Source organism: Diorhabda carinulata, chromosome 10 (genome assembly GCF_026250575.1).
Source record: "Diorhabda carinulata isolate Delta chromosome 10, icDioCari1.1, whole genome shotgun sequence".
Taxonomy (NCBI): domain Eukaryota; kingdom Metazoa; phylum Arthropoda; class Insecta; order Coleoptera; family Chrysomelidae; genus Diorhabda; species Diorhabda carinulata.
The window spans coordinates 6356590-6377236 of record NC_079469.1 but is presented as its reverse complement, the minus strand read 5'-3'; the positions used below and the strand labels follow the sequence as shown (position 1 = coordinate 6377236).

Sequence of the window (20647 nt, the reverse complement as noted above, 5' to 3'; positions counted from 1 at the left end):
GGAAATGCGGCACTCATCTTGTCCAAATTTTCAGTTACCGCTCTTTATGAAATGCCTGGTTTTGTTTCATAGTGAGCTTACGCGGGGCACCCATTTGGGGTAAAGCTTTCTCATATCCAAATTTTTAGTTAATATACAATATATCGAAGTATCCAGTACCGCTGTGTGGATATTCTTCAAGATTTCTGGAGTCGTCCCCTTAAGGCCGATTCACACCATAGTTCAGATCACACCTGGCTCACGCTCCAATCAAGGTGCGATCAATGATTGTGATTGTGTATTTAAATGGTAATATTCATATTTGACGGTCCGCTCACGCTACGCTCAGGATCTTTGATCGCGGCCTTTCTTCTGGCGGATATTTTGAATGGCACGGGATCGAACTGTTGCGTCAGTGTGTACGAGGTGTTGCTCTTCATCACCCAAACATATGGCAATTGCAGCTATATCAATTATGGAAAATTTGTCCGTGGTATGTGTTTACGCTTCATACTGACTAAAAATTGAGTATCAATTGAGCATAATGTTAATACTGTCTCAAATCTTTGATTGTGAGCGGAACGTGAGCGTAGTGTGACCTGAGCGCCTAGTGTGAATTCACCTTTATGTAGTCGACCACTGCGATGCTGGTCTTAACAGATCGTACGGCTTCGCTTAAGCTCTGGTACCCAATATTTTACTGTTGATATCGAAGTTCGGCTTTTATATTGGTAGTACTAATGCCTTTCAAATAAAAGTATTGTATCACATAACGATGACCCATTTTTTCAATGTTTATAAATTCACAAATTGTGGGTGCATAACAAATACTAAAGAACGTGACGTCTTCAAACTTGAATCATATTCTGTATATATTGTGTACTTTATGATTCAGTGGTATTTTTCAAGCAACTATCGCCATCTCTAGTTCAGGCCAGGTACTTCTGGGATCATCCTCGTAGAAAAAAGGGCGGTAAAAGCAGATAAGGGATGCGCTTGGTTCATGACGGTTCTCTACGGAGCATTGAACACCCACACCCACCTATAGATGCATCATATTTTCAAAGTGGTATAGAAGCTTTAGTCAGACGTTCTGAAAAGTGTGTGGAAAGGTTTAAATAAAAAAAATAACAATATCAACAAACTTATGCATTTCTTAGTAACACGAAAACCATTCTCGGTCCCTAAAAGCATCAAAAGCTAAATAAGATCGTTTCAACATTTCTTTCTTGAAAATTTTGGCCAACATAGCAGTTCAAATAATTTTTTGGTCTAAGGTAGAGTGTCAACCTATTAAATCTTAACGAGAAGACTTTTAATGCATATTTTTAGACGTATTAGAGAGAAAAGGCTTTTGAAAATATTAACTATTGACACTCTTAACCAAACTTACATAGTCGAATTAGTTGCACATATTTTATACGTTTGGTTTCTCAACTTTCGTTGTTTTAAAAGACTTTATCTTTGTTATGTTTATTTATGAAGTCTTACGGTTATTTATGCCAATTTAAAAAACGACAAGGATGTATAAAAGTCCGAGAAATACAAAATTAGTAATCAGATCAAGCGTATAATTTGCGGACAAACAAAAAGTTCAAAACCAACGCTTATGACTGTGACAAATAATAAAAACCAACTAAACCTGACTCACTCGCTTAAGATCAAGGGCAAATCAACAAAATTATAACCATAAACATGTTTCACTTTTCTTTATGTAGGTAAGTGTCTACAATGAATGGATTATTATACATAAATTTAATATTCATGACTTTGCCATAAAAATAAAACAATTTTCAAAAATCTTCAAATCAATATTATATACGGGGATGGTTCCAAAAGTACTTGGTTGACATAGAGTAAGTTAGACATATACCGGTGTGCCTATGCGCGGACACGCATAGCGTTTTAGAGTTTTATTTTGATTCTAAGAGTAATATTTGAAGCAAAGACATGTCAAGGAATATAATTCCTTTCCAGTTCCGTTAAATAAGAGACTATAAAATAATATTCGCAAAATTATGAAATTATTCAAGTTAATAATATTAATTCTGATATATTATAGGTATATTTTATTGATTTCTTTGAGCGAATCATATATAAATAAATGTTTTGAGTCTAGACACTTTGCATTATATGGAACTACCCTCTTCGAAACGAGTGTAGCAAACATGCGCTAAAATAACCAGACTGAAACCGTTTTTGTTAATAATCCTACAAGTGAATCGACAACGACATAAAATAAGTATAATTATCAGAAAAAATAGGAATTATGTGTGTTATTTTGTGATTTGCGACATTAATTTACCATATTTTAAATTAATTTTATCCTCTCGACCACAGGGTCCTAACCACTGTTTCGCCAAGTCTTTTTTTATTTTAGAAACCAAAATATTTAATACCTGATTCTTTGATATTTCGATTAGTGTTTTTGCATGTAGAGACGGCATTATGGTCTCATAATAAGAAAGTACAATCCTTTAAAAGAAAATAATAAGAGTTAAGTCAAGTCTATAATAACAGCTAAACACAATCATAAAAACCCAGTGAATACATCTTAATGGCCAAGAAAACATTCTGATTCCAGCGTGACGTCATGCGCGAGGCGTGTCAAATTTGATCCGTCAATTAAGCATACCGGTGTATGTGTATCATGACTTAGAGATCGCGGTAATTGCTTGAAAAAGACCGTTGTATCTGAAAGTACACAGTTTTCGGTGAATTTGTAATCATATGAAAAATTGGTCATCGTTTTCTAATACCATACTTTTATTTGGAAGGTCTTAGCCCAACCAATATGAAAGCTTAGCTAGATTCTACTCTGGGTGAGACTATTCCTTCGTTATCAACAGTGAAACATTGGGTAGTAGAGTTTAAATGAGGCCGTACGACCCACGGAGACCAGCATCGCAGAGGTCGACCAAATGATGTGACGACTCCAGAAATCTTGAAGATTATCCACACAGCGGTACTGGATGATCGTTGACTGAAATTGCGCGAGTTAGCAGACACAGTAGGCATTTCAAAAAGTGCGGTCCATCGCATATTAACTGGAAATTTGGACATGAGAAAACTGTGCCCAAGATGAATGCTGCGTTTGCTCACAATGGAACAAAAACAGCGTCGTGAAGTTGTTTCTATCGAGGGTTTGGCAAAGTTTCACAGAAATAAAGATGAATTTTCGCAACTTTTCATAACCATAGATGAAAAGTGGGTCCATCACTCTACATCCGAAATAAAAGAACAATCAAAACAATGGACTGAAAATGGAGAACGGGCTTCAAAGAAGGCAAAGATGGTTCCATCTGCAGGCGAGGTCAAAGGAAAAACTTATTGGAAGGTTTGAGCGAAGAAATCAAGCAAAAACGGCCGCATTTGACTAAGAAGAAAGTGCTGTTTCATCAAAACAAAGACATAATTAAAGTTTGAATTGGTACCTCATGCACCCTATTTTCCCAGACTTGAAAAAACGGTGGTCAAAAATGAAGAGATGATGTCGTCAGTTAATGGTTATTTTGAGGAGCTTCACGTTTCATATTATAAAAAGGGTATTGAACTTATTGAACATCGCAGGGAAAAGTCTATAGAGCTAAAAGGAGATAACGTTAAAAAATAAATATATTTTTTTTTCCAAAATTTTTGTGTTTTCTCTGTTGAAGAAGGGGACCATCCTCGTAATATAAATTTCTTTAATTTCTTCTTCAAGAGACATTAAATCAAAATCATTAATTGACTGGGTAATAATAATATGTAGATCATAATAAATGTTTACTTAAATATTACAATCTCCATATTATTCTCGTTAATATCCAGGTGTAATTATTATGTACTTTAATGTTCCCCGTGATTATCCCTATAACATTGTTGAAAGCAGAACTCAATGCGATACTTAATATGAGTAAAAAAAATAATAAATTTATGTATTCTAGTATATCAAGTGTATCTGAATTTATAAAATAGTCTGTGAATCTCGTTGCAAATAGTTCGTTATCAAATTTGATTAGAATCTCTTTCTTACTGCATTACATTCTACATCTTCATTATTTTGTAATTATTCACTTTCATTTTATATTATATAACATGTTGTTCAGATTCCTTTTGAGAAAAATATAGTATTATAATGTGAAATGCCAAAGACCACATCAACTATTACATATTATACTAAAAAAAACTACTCTACGATATTTAATAGCTTTTTTATTATTATATTTTTATATAATCTATTCAAAATGAATAAATACTCTTTATAATAAGTCAATTTAATCAATATTATTTCTTCATTAACTACTATTTACATAATTTGACTTAGTCGTTACTACAAATACGACCCTGTTCAATATTGTAGTTATGTGTCTGAAGTGTGATTGTATTACATTAGTTATTATTTTGAGCACGTTAACTACAGAAACATAAGAATGAAATCTTTCTTTTTTACATGTCCCCATCGAATTATCTTGTAGTTCCTAAAATTAAATTAACCTTTTAAAATCTTTGATGACCTTTTACGTTACTTCAATATTGGTTTTGGTACTCTTTTGCAGAACGAATTCCATCTTTGTTAAAATCTTAACGAGTACGAGTAATTTCATACAATGAATTTCACACTGAAAAACTATTTCCTGCCGCCGTTTTCGCAATCATTGTTGTTCAGTTCTTTGGTAATGGCAAGTATAATTATTTTTCAAGGTATTGAAAAACAGTGAAAGTGCACCTTGACCAGTAATTTGCTTTGAATTGAACTCAAATTGCAAAGTATTCTATTTTTAGTAAAAAGGGAGCATGTGTATGACGTGTTGCCTATTTGAGCTAATCGGCTCATTTTTATACATTCCAAGTTTTTGTCATGTATTAAAATAATTGTTTAAAATTGTTGTGTCGTTAATACAGAAAATTGTTATTATTATATTCCAATTTGATCAACAACAACTTGCTGATTATGTACTATATTTGGGAGTGTAAATAATTATGAAAATAATATTTATAACTTCATTTAATACGTTTCTTCAAAATACAATATACAAACTTTGTATATTGTATTTTGAAATTCATTAATAAATATTGAAGAAACGTTATTGTATAAATTAATTATAAGTAACATATGAATAGACACTTTTATTGGTATATGCGAGTGCAAGGGAACGACTTTACATTACATTTTCGTTTCTCTTATTTTGAAGACGTTTCCTGTTAGCAAAATCACATTTCATGGTCAATACATGAAGAAATACGTGAGTACCAATTTATGTAGGAGCGAATAATATAACCTAATTTCTAATGCAAGTACTATATATTATTAAAAAAGAAACGAAATATTTCCTAAAATTTTCATAATTGTGTCTGAGCTAATACAAGTGTTTCGTCTTTTATCGGTCTAGTCTAACCATAAGCTATACCTACAGAACAACAGAAAAAGGTTTAGAGTGGCCAAAAGCCCCGTGTATTGAATATTATAGAACCGTATCATAAGATTTCTTTTTCAATAAGTACCTATTTGTCAATAAAGGTTAGAAACTTTATTTCATTTCAATTCCAAGAATCTCTTCACAACAATTGTCACCGAGAATACGATTTTAGGTTTTTCCATTTGATTAGGAGATCCAGGTTGTGAATTAATAACAGTTTAGTTTAGTTGCAGCTGGCAAGGTGCAAGTGTGCAGTCTATTGTGATTATGGAAATTTTGGAAGGACCTCGTAAATGTTGTAAAATCGGACCTTTGACAGTTGATGAGAAAAGCATTAATATTCAATTGATTTAGCTAAACATTTATGTAAAAGTGTTTATGATACAGTGAATTTATAGAATAATTATGGAAGAGAAATTCTTTTAAAATGAGTTATGTAAAACAGTTGGTTTTGAGGGCCGTAAATAATGTAAAGCCTGAAAAAGTTGCACTCTTTATCTCCAGTTGTTAAAAAGATATAGGTAAGCAGGTTAATTAGGTGAATAAAAATAGACTTTAGTAATAAAAAATTGAATCCATCTGTCCCTCTTGAGGAACAGTAAGATGTCAGGACCACGAAACTCAAAAATTATTTACATTTTTCAGTGAAATATTTACACATCATGTTTTTAGTATAAAGTTTTCATTACATTACATCTCTGATATTTTAAGAAGGTTCAAGTTCCATTCTACTAGTTACGTAACCCGCCATACAAATCTGTATTGCATTTTTTATATCTCTTAGTAACGTTATCGACTATTTTATTAAAGGTCGGAGTTCACTAGTTCCAAAATAACAACACATACATAAATTCGACTATGCTTGGATGCTTGTTTAATGATTTGGCAACACCGCGTACTAGTATTCGTCGATCGTTGAAAATATCTCACCCAACAAAATCAGAGGTATCTTTAAAATCTCGCCCTCTTAAATATTGCATTCGTGGAAAATGTTATTTCACTGAGGATTCAAGATCTGTCTACTTTTTTGTATATTACGAAACCAATTCATTCACATTAATTATGAAGTGATCAAGATCAATTAACATTATTTTGCTTTTACGAAAATATGTCAGATTATGTGTGTGCCTTCATTTTATCAGAATCTTTAATGAAAATGTTTTTTTATATTTAGAAACGCAACTCTAACAGTGGTATTATAATATTGAGTTAATGGTGGTGTTAAAACAATGTGTGGTATTTTTTTATTAAATATTTATTGGTGAGTAGTTTAAGAATTGATACAATATTGCAAATCTAATTAATTAGTCAGCAACGTCTGCAATAGAGCTAATCATGTGCAATATCTTTACATAAATAATTAGTATTGGATACCTACTGTTTTGTTATGACTAGTTAGAATGGTTATTTTATTTATTTTTACGAATCCTAAAGATTATGTGCTGATCTAAATAAATGTTTTGTGGGTGTAATGCTTGTGTGTATAAATAAAAGTCGATAAAATTTATACAGACGATTGTACCTAGTAAGTTGAAAAGTTGTGAATGTCAAGCATATTTAGAAATGTTTGTAAATAGGTCACGGAGGTATTTAGGTAAACAGGCCTTGTAATAAGCAGGTGGCTTACTTCTTAAGTGAAGCTGAGAAGTTATTTTAGACGAAGATCAATAGGATACTGGAATTTATTTTGAAAACGTCTAATAAATTCTTTCGTTTACGCGCATTTCGAATTCGATAAAATAGACTGGTTAACCTAAAAAAATAAACGTATAGATTAAAGTTAAATAGATAGCAAATGTTTATCTAACTATTTTTCACGGTTGGTTATTAATTAAACCCATACATTTTATAGCAATTTCTTACGGGAGTAAAAATATTTCACTATGTCGAACTTGTCGAACAGGTGTGGGATCGGCTAGTTTGCAAAAAATTGAGAAATTGATTTGTGTAGGTTAAGTTAGATAGTCGTACATTTTTAACTAATCTATCCGGAAGGTTAGATTAGAATTCCCTGTTTTGGTAAAGATAAAAAAATATCCGCTGTTTAGAATGTTTATTCAAGGTGAATATTTTAACACTGTCAATACGAATTTACATTATAAAAAGTATTGAAATATCTCATTTTAATTAAGTCGAAATAATAATTCGATTCTGTTTTTTGGAATGTTTGCATTTTATTAGCATCAAGTTTGTACTTTCTATAGCGAAAAACGCATTTCCATCGTGTTATTTTTTTACGTATTAACATTTACGGGGGGAGGAAGATATGCAAATAAATTTTTGTTTATATAATCAATTTACATCGTACTTGTGATTTTTTCATTACAATTTGCGTAGAAGTGGTGATTATAGACATTTTAATGTTTATAACTATATCCGTATAGGCATTTTTTGATGTTATAAAAGATTTTTTTAGCACATTGGTGATGATTCTAATGCTGTTGCTCAGCGTTTAGAGGTTTTTAGATATTTATTTTCGTATGTTCGTGATAATTGGGTTGAACAACATTTTTTTATCAGATTAAGCGGGAAAAAACGTTGATATGAAGCACTTCAATTAAATAGAGTGGCACTTCAAAGCCGCTATTGTCACGAAAAGGTATATATTTGAACTTCCCTTATTTATTCGGCAAATTATGTTGATTTAATGCAGGAATATTGGATAACGGAATTTTAATAACAGATGTGCTTGACCCATATAATTTTTCAACAGTTACACGGGGAGTTCAATAAATTTCTATTAGAAAGCATCAAATAACAGTTTTTATTACTGGATATTATACATACAATTCTAAATGTCCTAAATATAATGTAGAACATTATGATAAATAATTAGATGTATTAGATGCGGGAATTATCATAGTTATTTTTAAATAACTAGGTTTGGTTTAATTATTTTATATATTTTTTTGTAGATACTTCTCTGGAAATTTAATACGACTTGTATGTGGGTGCCTGTAGCTCACAAAATGAAACTTTACTTCTAAACTGTTACAGTTCCCTTGTAACGTTGGTACAATATAAACATGCTTCGCAGCAAAGTTGAATTTCGATTATATTTATTCACAGACAATTCAAAATTGAAATATCAAAAAACAGAGGAATAACATTGAGTATTACTTACGGATATGCCAGGGCTGGTGGTATTTAGAAGACGATGGAGTGTTGGTTCAGATGATTTGGTTGTACCTGGAGTGTTTCTTTCTACTGTACATTTGATATGGTGAGTAAAATTGATTTATAAGATCTCTGAAAATGTCTCTATAAATTCATGTGAAAATTAATAGTACGAAATAAAAAATTGATTAGGGTCTAGAAGAATATGTTTATGAATGGAATAATCCAAAATAGATTCACACCATACTGAACCAGCAATTATATATTCAGATATCTAGCTTATTGTTGTTTTTAAAAAAATAAGGACACATACTGACTATACAACTTAGTTGGAAGATATTTTAGTTTCTTTTATGTCTTTGAAGTACGAAAAAAGAAATTAAAACAGTATTTTTTGAAAACATTGATCAATAGGCATATAAAAAATTAAAGAATGTCATATCAATACCCTTATTTAGTACTATTAGAGGCGGCTAGCCCATAATTGCTGTAGAGATCTCAAGAAATCTAAATAAAATGACAATAATAATCTAAATACAATTTATATTATGTAGCCTTCACAAGGAGTTGCAGATGCTAGGAACGATGTTAGGCGGGATTTCGTGACACTGTTGTGTAGCTTGGCTCCCTTTCTCTCAGTTCCTGTCTCAACAAGCTGTCTACAACATTAATTCTTAAGCTTCCATTAGATTGTAATACCTACCTTGAAAAACAACAACGTAAAATCGACCAATTGGGTAATCCACCTACCTTTCGATGCACATTGTTTTTCGAGATTTACTAGTTCTTGAACTGAATAGCAATATACTATAATAGAGTGAATGTGATTTGTTGCAATATGGAAGAGCAAAAAATTATGAAGAAAAACTTAATATGATAATATATGGGCCAAAAACAGATGGGCAGATTTATGAATATGTATCAAATAAGATCAGGATACATGAAACGGAAGAAAAATAATAGTGCAGTTGAAAAAATAAAAAAACAGAATGGAAACCGGCCTACAGAAAGACCAAAAAGTCAGGTAACAAATTATCTGAAAAAAAATGGCAGTCGGCGGATGGTGGAGATATTAGTACGTGTTTGAGAAAATTGTAGAACTAAAATGAAACCACTAGAAGAAAATCTCTAAATGTAGGAATTTTTTGTGTGGAATGAAGGTTTAAACTAAGCAGTATTGTCAGAATATGGTAAAAATACTTGTAAAATATAAAATAATATGACCAAAGATTAAGTAAAATAAAGTGTATGGACACACTTTACTAAAATATTTCGAATTGTCTTTGGATTCTAGTTAAATTGAACTACCCAAAACCATTGTTAGAAAGTGGTAGAGAGTTTGGCAACGTTGTAAATACAGAGTTCAGCATAGGCGTCAAGTTTAACTAAACAGTATTGTCAGAATATGGTAAAAATACTTAAAAATTAGTATTTCTGGTAATATGATCAAAGTTTTAGTAGAATGAAGTGTAGGGAGACACTTTACTAAAATATATCAAATTGTCTTTGGATTCTGGTTGAATTGAACTACCCATAACCATTGTTAGTGAGTGGTAGAAAGAGTTTGGGAACGTTGTAAACACAGATTTCACCACAGATTAAAGTGAAAACACTTAAATGAGTTTTTCTGGAAATATGATCAAATATTAAGTAAAATAAAGTGTAGGAAGACACTTTAATAAAATATTTTAGAATTGTCTAGTGATATTTTATAGTATTTTTGTTTCAGGACCATTATACTGAGTGTGATACTCTCCCTAGTAAATTACGACAGAAGCGTTTATTCTATTTTTTTACTATGGTGTCTGATTATCGGATATCTAGTCATATTAATATTTTCTATGCTCATCGAACTCGTCATCTGCGTAGTGGCCATGCGTGGAAGCATTCTAGATACAGGCAAAAGAGCCTCTATGCAGTATATACTCTACCTCAGACTAAGTAAGCAGTCATTGATTGCATCATTTTTCATTTTTTTTGTCATCGTGGTGTTTGAGCTTTACTTTCTTTGCTGCGTCTTCATCTAATATGTTTTTTTTTTCATTTAATATCATATGGAATCTTTCCCAAACCTTGGTTAACTAGAACCTTTGTTAATATTATTTGATTTTCTTCTTTATTTTTATGGAATTTGTTTCAATTCTTTTTCTGGGATTTACCACATTATTCCTATAATACTCTCCGTAAATTAGAATCATAATAAAACATGCTAATTTGGCGTTTTCGAGATAGCAGAATCCATTTATCGCGGTCTCAGGTGGCGGAAATAAATACTTCCTGTTTTACCTATGATTAGATTTGTTGACTGGTTCGCTTTTTTGAAACTGGATTTATGAATTACAAGAAATAGCAGTTCTTCTAGATTATGAAAACATATCATAGTGCATAGAAAAATAACTTTTTCTCAAGTTATCAGCTGATTAAGGTAACCTGACCTAAGCTAGAGTAAACCTAACCTTACTTAAAGTAAACATAACCTTATCAAAACATACATCCGTTCATCGCTTTTGGTTTAACATAGACAGTTCCCAATTCGAATGTATATAAAATTTGAAATAAAAACGTCAACAATTATTTTTTACTTTTTTTGTACTGTTCTTCTTTCCTGTCAAGCCCCCATCTTTTAAAAATTTACCTCCAAAATTAAACCTTCGGTTCGATTCACAATTCCAGTTGAACTGAAAGCCAACAAATCCAGTTATTGGTAAAAGTGGAAATAATTCAGACAACTGGATCTCGATAAATGGATTTCACAATTTCGAAAACGCTAAACTAACGTGGATTCATTATAATAATAAGCCGGACAGTTTCGGAAGTATAGCTTCACTTTTCGTTTATTTTTTCTCAACAAAACATTTATTTAAATTATTTTTTATCTTTTGTCTACTAAAACTGAATATACAGATCTTTTTTTCTCCTAGCTGTGATGCTAGTAGAAGCTGCTTGGTTATCAGCAGGAATAGCCTGGTTAGTAAAATATTATTTAGAATGTCCAATAGATAACGCCAAGGAAATTGTTTTAGGTAAACATTAAAACACATATATAATAAATTAAAAATTATTTTTTACATAATTGTTTCTAGTTATGGTAGTTTTCAATTGGTGCATCCTTTTCTCAGTGATAATAACCGTTTGGTGTACTTACGATAGCGCTGGACGCTCATGGGTCAAAATGAAACAGTACCAAAGGTCAATGAGGGAATCGGAATCCAAGTTTCAGTACAAAAGATCAGGTAGTACGAGGAATTGGAGACAGAGGTATGTAGATTTAATTATTTCAATTAGTTTTCTCTTAAAAAAGATCTTTTAGAGGCAGCATCAGTAGGGGGTGTATTGAAGTTAACAGAAGATGTTGAACTAAAAGCGAAAATAAAATCATATTTGCATGCTGTGTTTGGCTGTTTTTGGTTTTAAAAGTTTAATTGTAGACCATCACCTTACAAAATGTTGGGTTTTGCTTGTTTTAGGTATTAGAAGTTCAGTCTTGGGCCATAACGTTACAAAATGTTGTGGTTTGGCTGTATTAAAAGTTAATCTTGGGGCCATAACCTTACAAAATCGACAGTTACTAATATAAATAACAATTGCTGGTAACTGATTTGCGTTTTATTCCATTTAAATTAACGTTTAATACCCACAAATATTTTTTAATCGTTAAATATCTTTTTCTTAATGAAAGCACAATGTTTATTAGGCAGAATAATTTATTTGTTTACTTTAATTTATTTATTTCAGTCAAATGGTGTGGGTTTAACGTTACTCGGAATCAAAATATATGTACCCCCCCAGTAGTGATGCCTCTCGTGGATTTTTTCCTAAGTCTTATGGGGAAATAAGCTAATTGAAAATATACAACGAAGCACGTTTATTTGTTTAAAAAATTCAATTTTTTTCTGTGTTTTTTTACAATATTGTAAATTTGGTGGAATTATTTTTCCCCATAAAAAATAAAATATGATTTTTTCTACCATTATTTAAGTCAAATTTGGAATTTCTAAATTAACTGAGACAATATAGAAAATATACTGATTATTTCTCTTAAACTACTAAGATCAAATTTTTATTACTCATTAATGTTGTTTTTTGATATTAAATATGAACATAACCTCATTGTTTTATATTTCGTTAATACTTCCAAAGTTTGGTAACGTTGTACAAATCTGACTTGAAACCCGTGTCGGGTAACGATTTTTATAGTATATAACCTATACCTAGAATGTAATTTTTTCATTTTTCAGAAAAGTTCTTAGAGCTTATCAAGACAGTTGGCATAATAGATGCCGTTTTCTATTTTGTTGTTCAACGTCCGATAGAAATAGGAATTCTTTTACCGATATCGCAAGATTATTATCGGATTTTTTTAGAGATTTAGATGTAGTACCTTCTGACGTCATTGTGGGTTTAGTATTACTACGAAAATTCCAAAAAATCGAACGAAAAGCGATAGTAGAACAGGTGAGGAGCGATATTGTGATCTTTTCTTGAACGAATAACCACAAATCAAACTAAATGATAATTTAAAAAAAGTTTATGAAGAAATTTCAAAAAATGTTGTCCTTACATAGTAAAAATGCTGTTTTTATTATATAGCCTCAAAAAATTGAAAAGTAATTGTCAATTCTACCAGAAATCACCAAAAAATACAAGCGTGTATATTTTTTTTTATTCTTCGTTTTCAATTTTAATAAGAGCAGAATTTCAAAGCAGGTCAAGTCGTTAAAAGCTCGAATTTTCAAAAACTCTCATTTCATTTTAACGAAAGGTTTCGACAATACTGCAATCCTTCTTCCATTGTTCTTGAAAATTGAAAAATCTAACATTGTAACCATCCTGGGTGGTTTCAAAAGGAACAATACATGTTGCAAGTCATTGTTAACATAAGAAAATCGTTAATATTTCAATATATGTAGTGGAAACTTGGTTGGTAATACGAAGATTTATAGAATTTCAAGGCTAACATCCCAATCTATTCTAACCTTACCTATGAAAATTTAACGTCATTTATAATCTAACCAATTCACAAAAATTTGAATAGCGACCAGAATCGATAAACTCAATATTTGTCAATTTGAGTATTGATTTTTAAATCGTATGTTTATTTTGTGTATCTCCACCATCTGTCGGAATCTCTGGAGGGGAAGGCTCCTGTAAGTGATTACCTTCTATCATTGAATCTTTCTGGGTATCCTCACGCAATCGTACAAATTTCTCTCTTTCCTGTACTTCTTTACCACTTTGGTAATTTTCCTTTTAGTTGCTGTCTGTTTTTGATCATTTTTATCTATTCAGGTATTTCCAGGTAACTATTTCAAAAAATTTCAAGGCAGGTGCAGTTTTTAAAAGGTCGAATTTCTTGCAATTATTATAATTTCTTTTTAACCCAAAAATAATCAATTTTCCTCACAATTTTTTTTCTTTTCATCATCTGGTACAGTGAAACTTAAAGTGTCATAAAAATCTACACAAATCTGAAAAAATAACTATTTCATATAAAACCAAATATTTTGTCACTTATTGTTACTCTGAAGCTGATGTATTGAAGAATTAACGTCTTTTCAGCGCAAGAACGACACTTACGAGTTTCTATCGGGAGTGGCTATCACACCGTCAACGCAGTTTCTATCTTTACATGAAGAAGGCGCGGATCTAGAACTGTTTCAATCGGTGATCCATTTCGCTCACTTCGCTGTCAAAGCATACGGTTGGCCAGTCTTCATAATAAATAACCCGTTAGGAATGTGTAAACTGTGTCCTAGTCTGAGGTATTTAGATACCGCCGTTTCGACACGCGCACTTAAAATTTTCTTTTGTTTTATTTGTTGTTTCAGGTGTTGTTGTTGTGTTCCTATTAGACATAATACATCTCCGCAGATAGTCGACGATAACTGTTGTCATTGTAATTATGCTGCAACTGAAAAATTAAGTATAGTCGGAGATATCGAAATTATTTATGCTACTTACCACGTAGACATAGGCCAGACACCGTTCTTTGTAGCTTTAGATTACGATAGAAAAAAAATTGTGATAAGTATTCGAGGCACTCTTTCCATGAAGGTAAGTCATTTCAAAATAAACGAATTTTTTTCAATAAAAATATTGTTTTCTTCAATATTTGGGTAGCAAAAGTATAGGAACATTTTTTAAACTAAAAAAAATATGAGATATTATGATGACCCCCTAGTTTTTATTTGAAATTTATCCATATCATCATAGTTTTTCTTTATTTCAATGGCTTTTTACCATTTTTTCCATCATTTATTTAATTTAGAACTTCTTGTAATTATCTTACTTTTGTTTTAGAATACATTATTGATATTGTATTCTAATTGTATTCTACACTATTCATATTTTCTTTTATATTCTCTCAAATTTTATTCTAGCTCTAAATACTCTTCTTTTTAACATTTGCCTATTTATTATTTCCATAAGGCTGATCTATGACTAATCACATACCATGTCACAAAAATTCAACCGTATTGCTTACAGATACATTTTGTTGTAGGATATTCTAACAGATTTGAATGCTGAAGGTGAAACATTACCTTTAAACCCACCCAAAGAAGATTGGTTGGGTCATAAAGGAATGGTTCAAGCGGCTCAGTACATTTTGGAAATATTGGATGAGGAACAATTAGTTGAACGGGCTTGGGCTCACAATCCTGAAAGGGGTACTCACGAATTTGAATTAGTCATTGTGGGACACTCTTTGGGTTGGTACCAAAATGTTATGTTGATACTTTTGCCTATAAGAAATTTATTTAGGTGCTGGAACTGCTAGTATACTCGGGATATTGTTAAGGCAAAGACAACCTACTCTTCAATGTTTTTGTTATTCTCCACCAGGAGGTCTTCTGTCAGCTCCAGCTGTTGATTATACCAAAGAGTTTACAGTCTCGGTAGTGGTAGGAAAGGACGTTGTACCTAGGATAGGACTCTATCAAATGGAGACTCTCAGAACTGATCTTATTAATGCCATTAAAAGAAGTGTTGATCCAAAAGTAAGTATGGAGTTAACATTTCTATTGACTCAAGTAATTTTTTAATTTGATTAATAAAAAATAAGAGAGTGATTACGTATTTTACAGTGGAAAACAATCTCGTGTAGCGTCCTCTGTTGTGGGTGTTCACAACCAACTTCTGCTGTGGAATTGTCAACTGGAGAGAAAGACGTTACTGAATATATGAGGAGTAAAGAAAAAGCACGAGCGATAAGCATTCATCCATCGGATTGTACGATCGCCTTATCTAGTCATCCGCCATTATACCCACCTGGAAGAATGATACACATTGTTAGACATCATCCAACATCCGGACAGTGAGTTTTCTCATTTTTTTGTAATCAGTGTTTTTGTTATTATTTTTTTTATCCGAAGAAAGTGTTTGAAGTTGTTTTACTTGAACGCAAAAAAAGATAATTGTTTATAACAATATCAATCTAAAATATACAAAAATTATCTCTAAAAATAAATTGAAGAGAAAACTTTAAAAGAATGAAGTTAGGCAAGAAAAATAATTCCTTGATGCCTACTGAGGCGATAAAGTAGAGACTTTTGAGGAGTTTATTTGCTCTAAATTTATTATATATATTTCATAGTAGATTGTAATTTTACCCTCATTTTTTGGAACAATGTATCAACGAATATCAATTAAAACCTTGATGCACAAATTTCTCTTAAAAAAGTTTGTCCCAGAAACATAAGACTGCACAAAATTGTAAAAACTGACTATTGGTAGTTAACCGGAAAAACTTAAAAAAAGGAAATTAACAAGAAATTAACCAATTGTTTTACAATTTGTCATTGTCCACATTATTTACCTTTTAAACAAGATTTTAATTTTGTTATAAATAAAAAGAGTTTTTTTGTACATATTATACTTTGTCATTTACTGTTTTAAATTATAAAACCATCGTTTTGAAAGTTATGTACGTTTCAATTTAAATAATACAGAGTGATTAAATCATGAACAATTTTTCTGGTTACTTCTACCGGAATCTTAAGAAGACAATTTCGAATACTTTCTTAAAAATTGGTTTGTTTTTATATTCAATGTTGAGTCAGTAGTAACAATTACTAACAGTATCGTCTTAACAATTTCAGACAAAAGTATGAAAAAAGATGGAGGTAAATGATATTAAACCAATTTACTAACCAAATCATATCCTATGCATGATTAATGAAAAAAATGAAACCATATCTTTTTGATTTTCTTTAAATAAAATAAAAAAATTGAAATTTTTGATTTTTGTTCTTCTAAAATTAGAAATGATAGGTTTCATTTTTTCATTAGTGTCACGCATGACAATATATTTGAAGTATAAAGTAACCAGGTACATATTGTGTGCAAGATTTGTATTTTAATTGAAAATAAAAAAAATCTGCCCACAAGAAGAGTATATTATGCGGAATAATGCAGAGAATCATAATCTTGTCAGAGAGCATGCTAAAGTAGAAGGAAATAAAATAGCTGATAAATTATCTAACCAATTCACATTGCAGTTCAGTGTAAGCCTTGGTCTCCTCTAGAATTCGCTTGGAAACTGGTATGTTTTTCATCAACGTACCCCATCTTCTCAAATTCATTGTTTCTAAGCCTCTGTGAATTTGATTAATCCATCTGCTGGCATTCAGCTGAGGAATTAATAAAAAAAGACCTAAATACCTTCTGTATAATCCAAATGAAAACAAAATTGGACTACTGGGACAACGTGGCTGAAGCTAAGACATGATACTATGAACAAAAGGAATCAGAAGAATGTATTAATCAGAGCAGTAAGGGTTTTATCAGAGGTTATAACAAAACATTGTCGCATTAATGGACGTGAAACCCAAACTGGTGGGAACAGATGTTTGAAAAAGAAACATCTATCCATATATTTGTTGAACTCACTCGAGTATCCATACTAACTAGAGCTGAATTACTCGAACTGAAGCTAACGTATATCCTCTTGATCCATGTTTAATGATCAGGAATACAGCCCGCAATAAATAAAAATTCGTTTCAACTACCATAATATCTAATAATATACAGTGCTGTTTACATTTAGGTTTTGTTTTGCATAATTTGTCAACAAGATATATGAATTGAATCGTTTTCGCAATATAAATGGAAATGTTGCTTGTTGTTTGTGAACTGAGTGAAATATGAGTGGTGAAAATTGAGTTTGATACCCAAATGCATGTTTGAATAATATATATGCACTTAATTACATAGTTTGTGACGTCATGTGAAGTGGTAGACAATCAAATTGTAGTTACTGATGATTTGAAAAAAAAAGTTTTTGAACATTTTTTGGGATAATAAATAAAAAATATGAAACCGAGAATAACAATTTATTCTGTTTGACTAAATTCAAAGAAGAGTTATTTAATAAATTGCCTTTTTTACAAAACTAAAATGTTCAATGAAAGACCACCTCATACTTGTATTTACAACCCACAGAACTTGTTCTGTAAATTCTTTCCAGAATAATCCTCTTTCTATTCAATGGTGATTTGTTTTGGATTCTTCTATGATGAGACACTTTTAAAACACTTTTTTCTAAACAACCATACAGAATACGAATATTTTAAAAAATGAAATGATCATGACCCTAAAAGCAATATTTTCGAGATTTTCTGTTATTAATTTTATTATCAAAATTAACAAAAAACAAAATTCAAAGAATTAAAATTATATTTTGAAAAAAATAAAATTCTAAAAATTGAATCATGTAGATTTTTTCAAAAATTGAATGTGCCTTTTCTTTAATCTTTTTTGTTTCCAATATTTTTAGCTCTTAAAGTTATTAGCAAAATTAACTAAAATCAAAATTCAATGATTTAATATTATTTTTTGAAAAAAATTTTATTTTAAAAATTGACTCATGTGTATTTGTCAAAAATTTAGTACCTTTTCTTATTTAATGAAAAAATTATGTTAACGTACGTAAGTAAGTAAATAGTTTTTTTTAATTTATAAAAAGTAACTGGTTAATGATGGAAATATTCCCTTAAATTGCACATGTAGAGAAATAAAAAACGAACAAATTTTCAAGTTTAAATTCTAGGAACTTTTATTTTTCACTGAGGTATTCCCACCCTAAATTTTGTTTTGCCTGCTACTTCCAGGGTAATGAAATAATAATACAATTATCAAGATCACGTTATTAGTAATTTTTCGAATATTAGTTTTTCCACTACTAACTCATAGAAACCACTAATGAACAAATTTCATTTTGTTCAATTTTGAGATTAGTACCAAAGAAAAAACTCATAGAACATATTGTTCTAAATCTAGAACATTGTACTTAGTGTTTAGTGCGCTAATTTACTTACTACAATACCAAAATTTCAGATCAGAATTATGCTTAATTTAAAATTCGCGCTTGTTTTGATTTTTGACACCTTGCTAATAGCTTCAACAATTACAAATCATGGTCGTTTTAAGGTTAGGTTCGAGAAATACTCTTAGACTAGGAAAAAGAGAGAACATTTGACCTTCAAAATTTGCCCGTGACCATTTGGTCCAAAGCGAGTAGTGCGCAGTGACGTATCAAGGCATTATAATTGGGAAAATATTACTTGTTAATAATGTATTTAGTTTGTTTTAATTGTTTCTACATATTTTGTTGAATGATCTTATTATCTACTTGACCCTATTCAGAGGATGGACAGTTCTTCTCTTGCTGATGTTTTTATCATCTATGTTCAAATTTTTTTAACGTCAACACCTAAGAATTTTCTAAACTTGCCTTGGTAAGTTGATAATTTTTTTGAGAATTACCCTGGCAATTGTATTGACCTTGTGAAAAACTACTTCATTCTTTTTGTAGATGCTCTGTCAAAAAATAGTTTTTTTCTAATCGCCCTCATATGAACGTATCCCTACAAGATTGATTCGGTTTTATGCTCAACGGTTACTACTCGTGAATTCATAAATTATTTACCTATAGAAATTATAATCGACGGTGCAATTATGGCATGTCATATGAATCGCAGGCTCTGATCTGTTTTAGGAAGCATTAGTAAGGTTAGTGTTTATGTTGAGGACAGTGTCATTCACATTAATAGGACCAGGAGCAGGTACAAAGGGAGTTAAAGCAGAAGTTGAAGGTAGTATGATGTAGCCAGCGACGTTGATGTTCGTTGCACCATTCTTGGAATTGTTTTTATAACAGCAAGGCTCTCTGCTACTCCTGGTGATTTCTAACACCCATCTTGTTTAAGTTGAAGAGTATTTCCACCACCAGCAGCTAAAATAGTAACAGAATATATTCTATAACAGTGTTCCGTGTAAGATGCGGGATCTGCTAATTTTAAATAACCTGCAATCTTACTAGGAATTTGTGCAATTGTGCATTACTTCCTTTCTGTTTTGATAAAAAACAAAATCTCGGTATATATATTAGAAATAGTACACTGGTGTTTAATTTTGCCCCAATCCCACGACGTAAACGTTTAAATATGTGTCTACATAGTACATTCATCTAGTATAATTTGTTTTCTTCATCTGAATGTGTATTTTTAGACAATCATTAAATAGAAAAGGACCAGTGTACCAAGCCCTATGGGCGCGTAATACGGATTTCGACGAAGTATTAATATCTCCCGTTATGGTTACGGATCATATGCCGGATAAACTGCTGGATGCTTTGAATAAGGTATGTGATGATATGAAACAGTGTCTGTCATATTCGTTTCGCATACAATCTAGTGAATAATGAGTTGCATGAAGCTTTTGATGTATTTTTTATTTTATATAAAGTTTATAAAGAAAAAGAAGAGACATTAAATTGGAAAAAAATATATATTAAATTGAATATTCAATTTATTTTTATTGAGATATTAAATTCGACTCGTTTTATTATATAAATAAGCAAAAATCATTTTTAGGAATCAAATTTGGATATTTGAGAGCGACAAAAATGATTATAAACATAGAATAAATTTTTTGACATACATGACGTCGAATCAAATGGTCACTAATGGATTACTTAAAAAAAGATGAAAATTATAATTTTACAATGATTCAATTTTTAAAATAATTTTTTTATTACAAAGTAAATTCATTACCCCTAATTTCGATGGAAATTGTTGTTTGAGCAGCTGCTGAAATGGCAGCAGTTAATCGATTAGATTTTGGACTCTGTCGTGTATAAAAGGATTAAGTTC

General features: G+C 30.9%; 1 protein-coding gene across 12 annotated transcripts in view; it reads left to right on the top strand.

Annotated features, from left to right (window-relative positions):
• LOC130898531 (diacylglycerol lipase-alpha) overlaps positions 1 to 20647 on the top strand; it is a 59441-nt gene that overhangs the window by 23227 nt on the left and 15567 nt on the right. For 5 of the 12 annotated variants that reach the window (XM_057807899.1, XM_057807908.1, XM_057807909.1 and 2 more), the window contains exons 1-12: positions 6301 to 6639; positions 8294 to 8601; positions 10225 to 10436; positions 11417 to 11518; positions 11579 to 11753; positions 12734 to 12950; positions 14055 to 14549; positions 14998 to 15205; positions 15258 to 15493; positions 15581 to 15810; positions 16595 to 16618; positions 20004 to 20136. In XM_057807899.1, coding sequence (XP_057663882.1) covers positions 8507 to 8601; positions 10225 to 10436; positions 11417 to 11518; positions 11579 to 11753; positions 12734 to 12950; positions 14055 to 14549; positions 14998 to 15205; positions 15258 to 15493; positions 15581 to 15810; positions 16595 to 16618; positions 20004 to 20136 — 2127 coding nt within the window. In that variant the 5' untranslated portion in view covers positions 6301 to 6639; positions 8294 to 8506. Of the gene's footprint in view, positions 1 to 5614; positions 5900 to 6273; positions 6640 to 6729; positions 6904 to 6946; positions 6973 to 8293; positions 8602 to 10224; positions 10437 to 11416; positions 11519 to 11578; positions 11754 to 12733; positions 12951 to 14054; positions 14550 to 14997; positions 15206 to 15257; positions 15494 to 15580; positions 15811 to 16594; positions 16619 to 20003; positions 20137 to 20647 lie in introns of those variants that run through there. The other 7 variants (XM_057807905.1, XM_057807907.1, XM_057807906.1 and 4 more) reach the window with 7 other exon arrangements.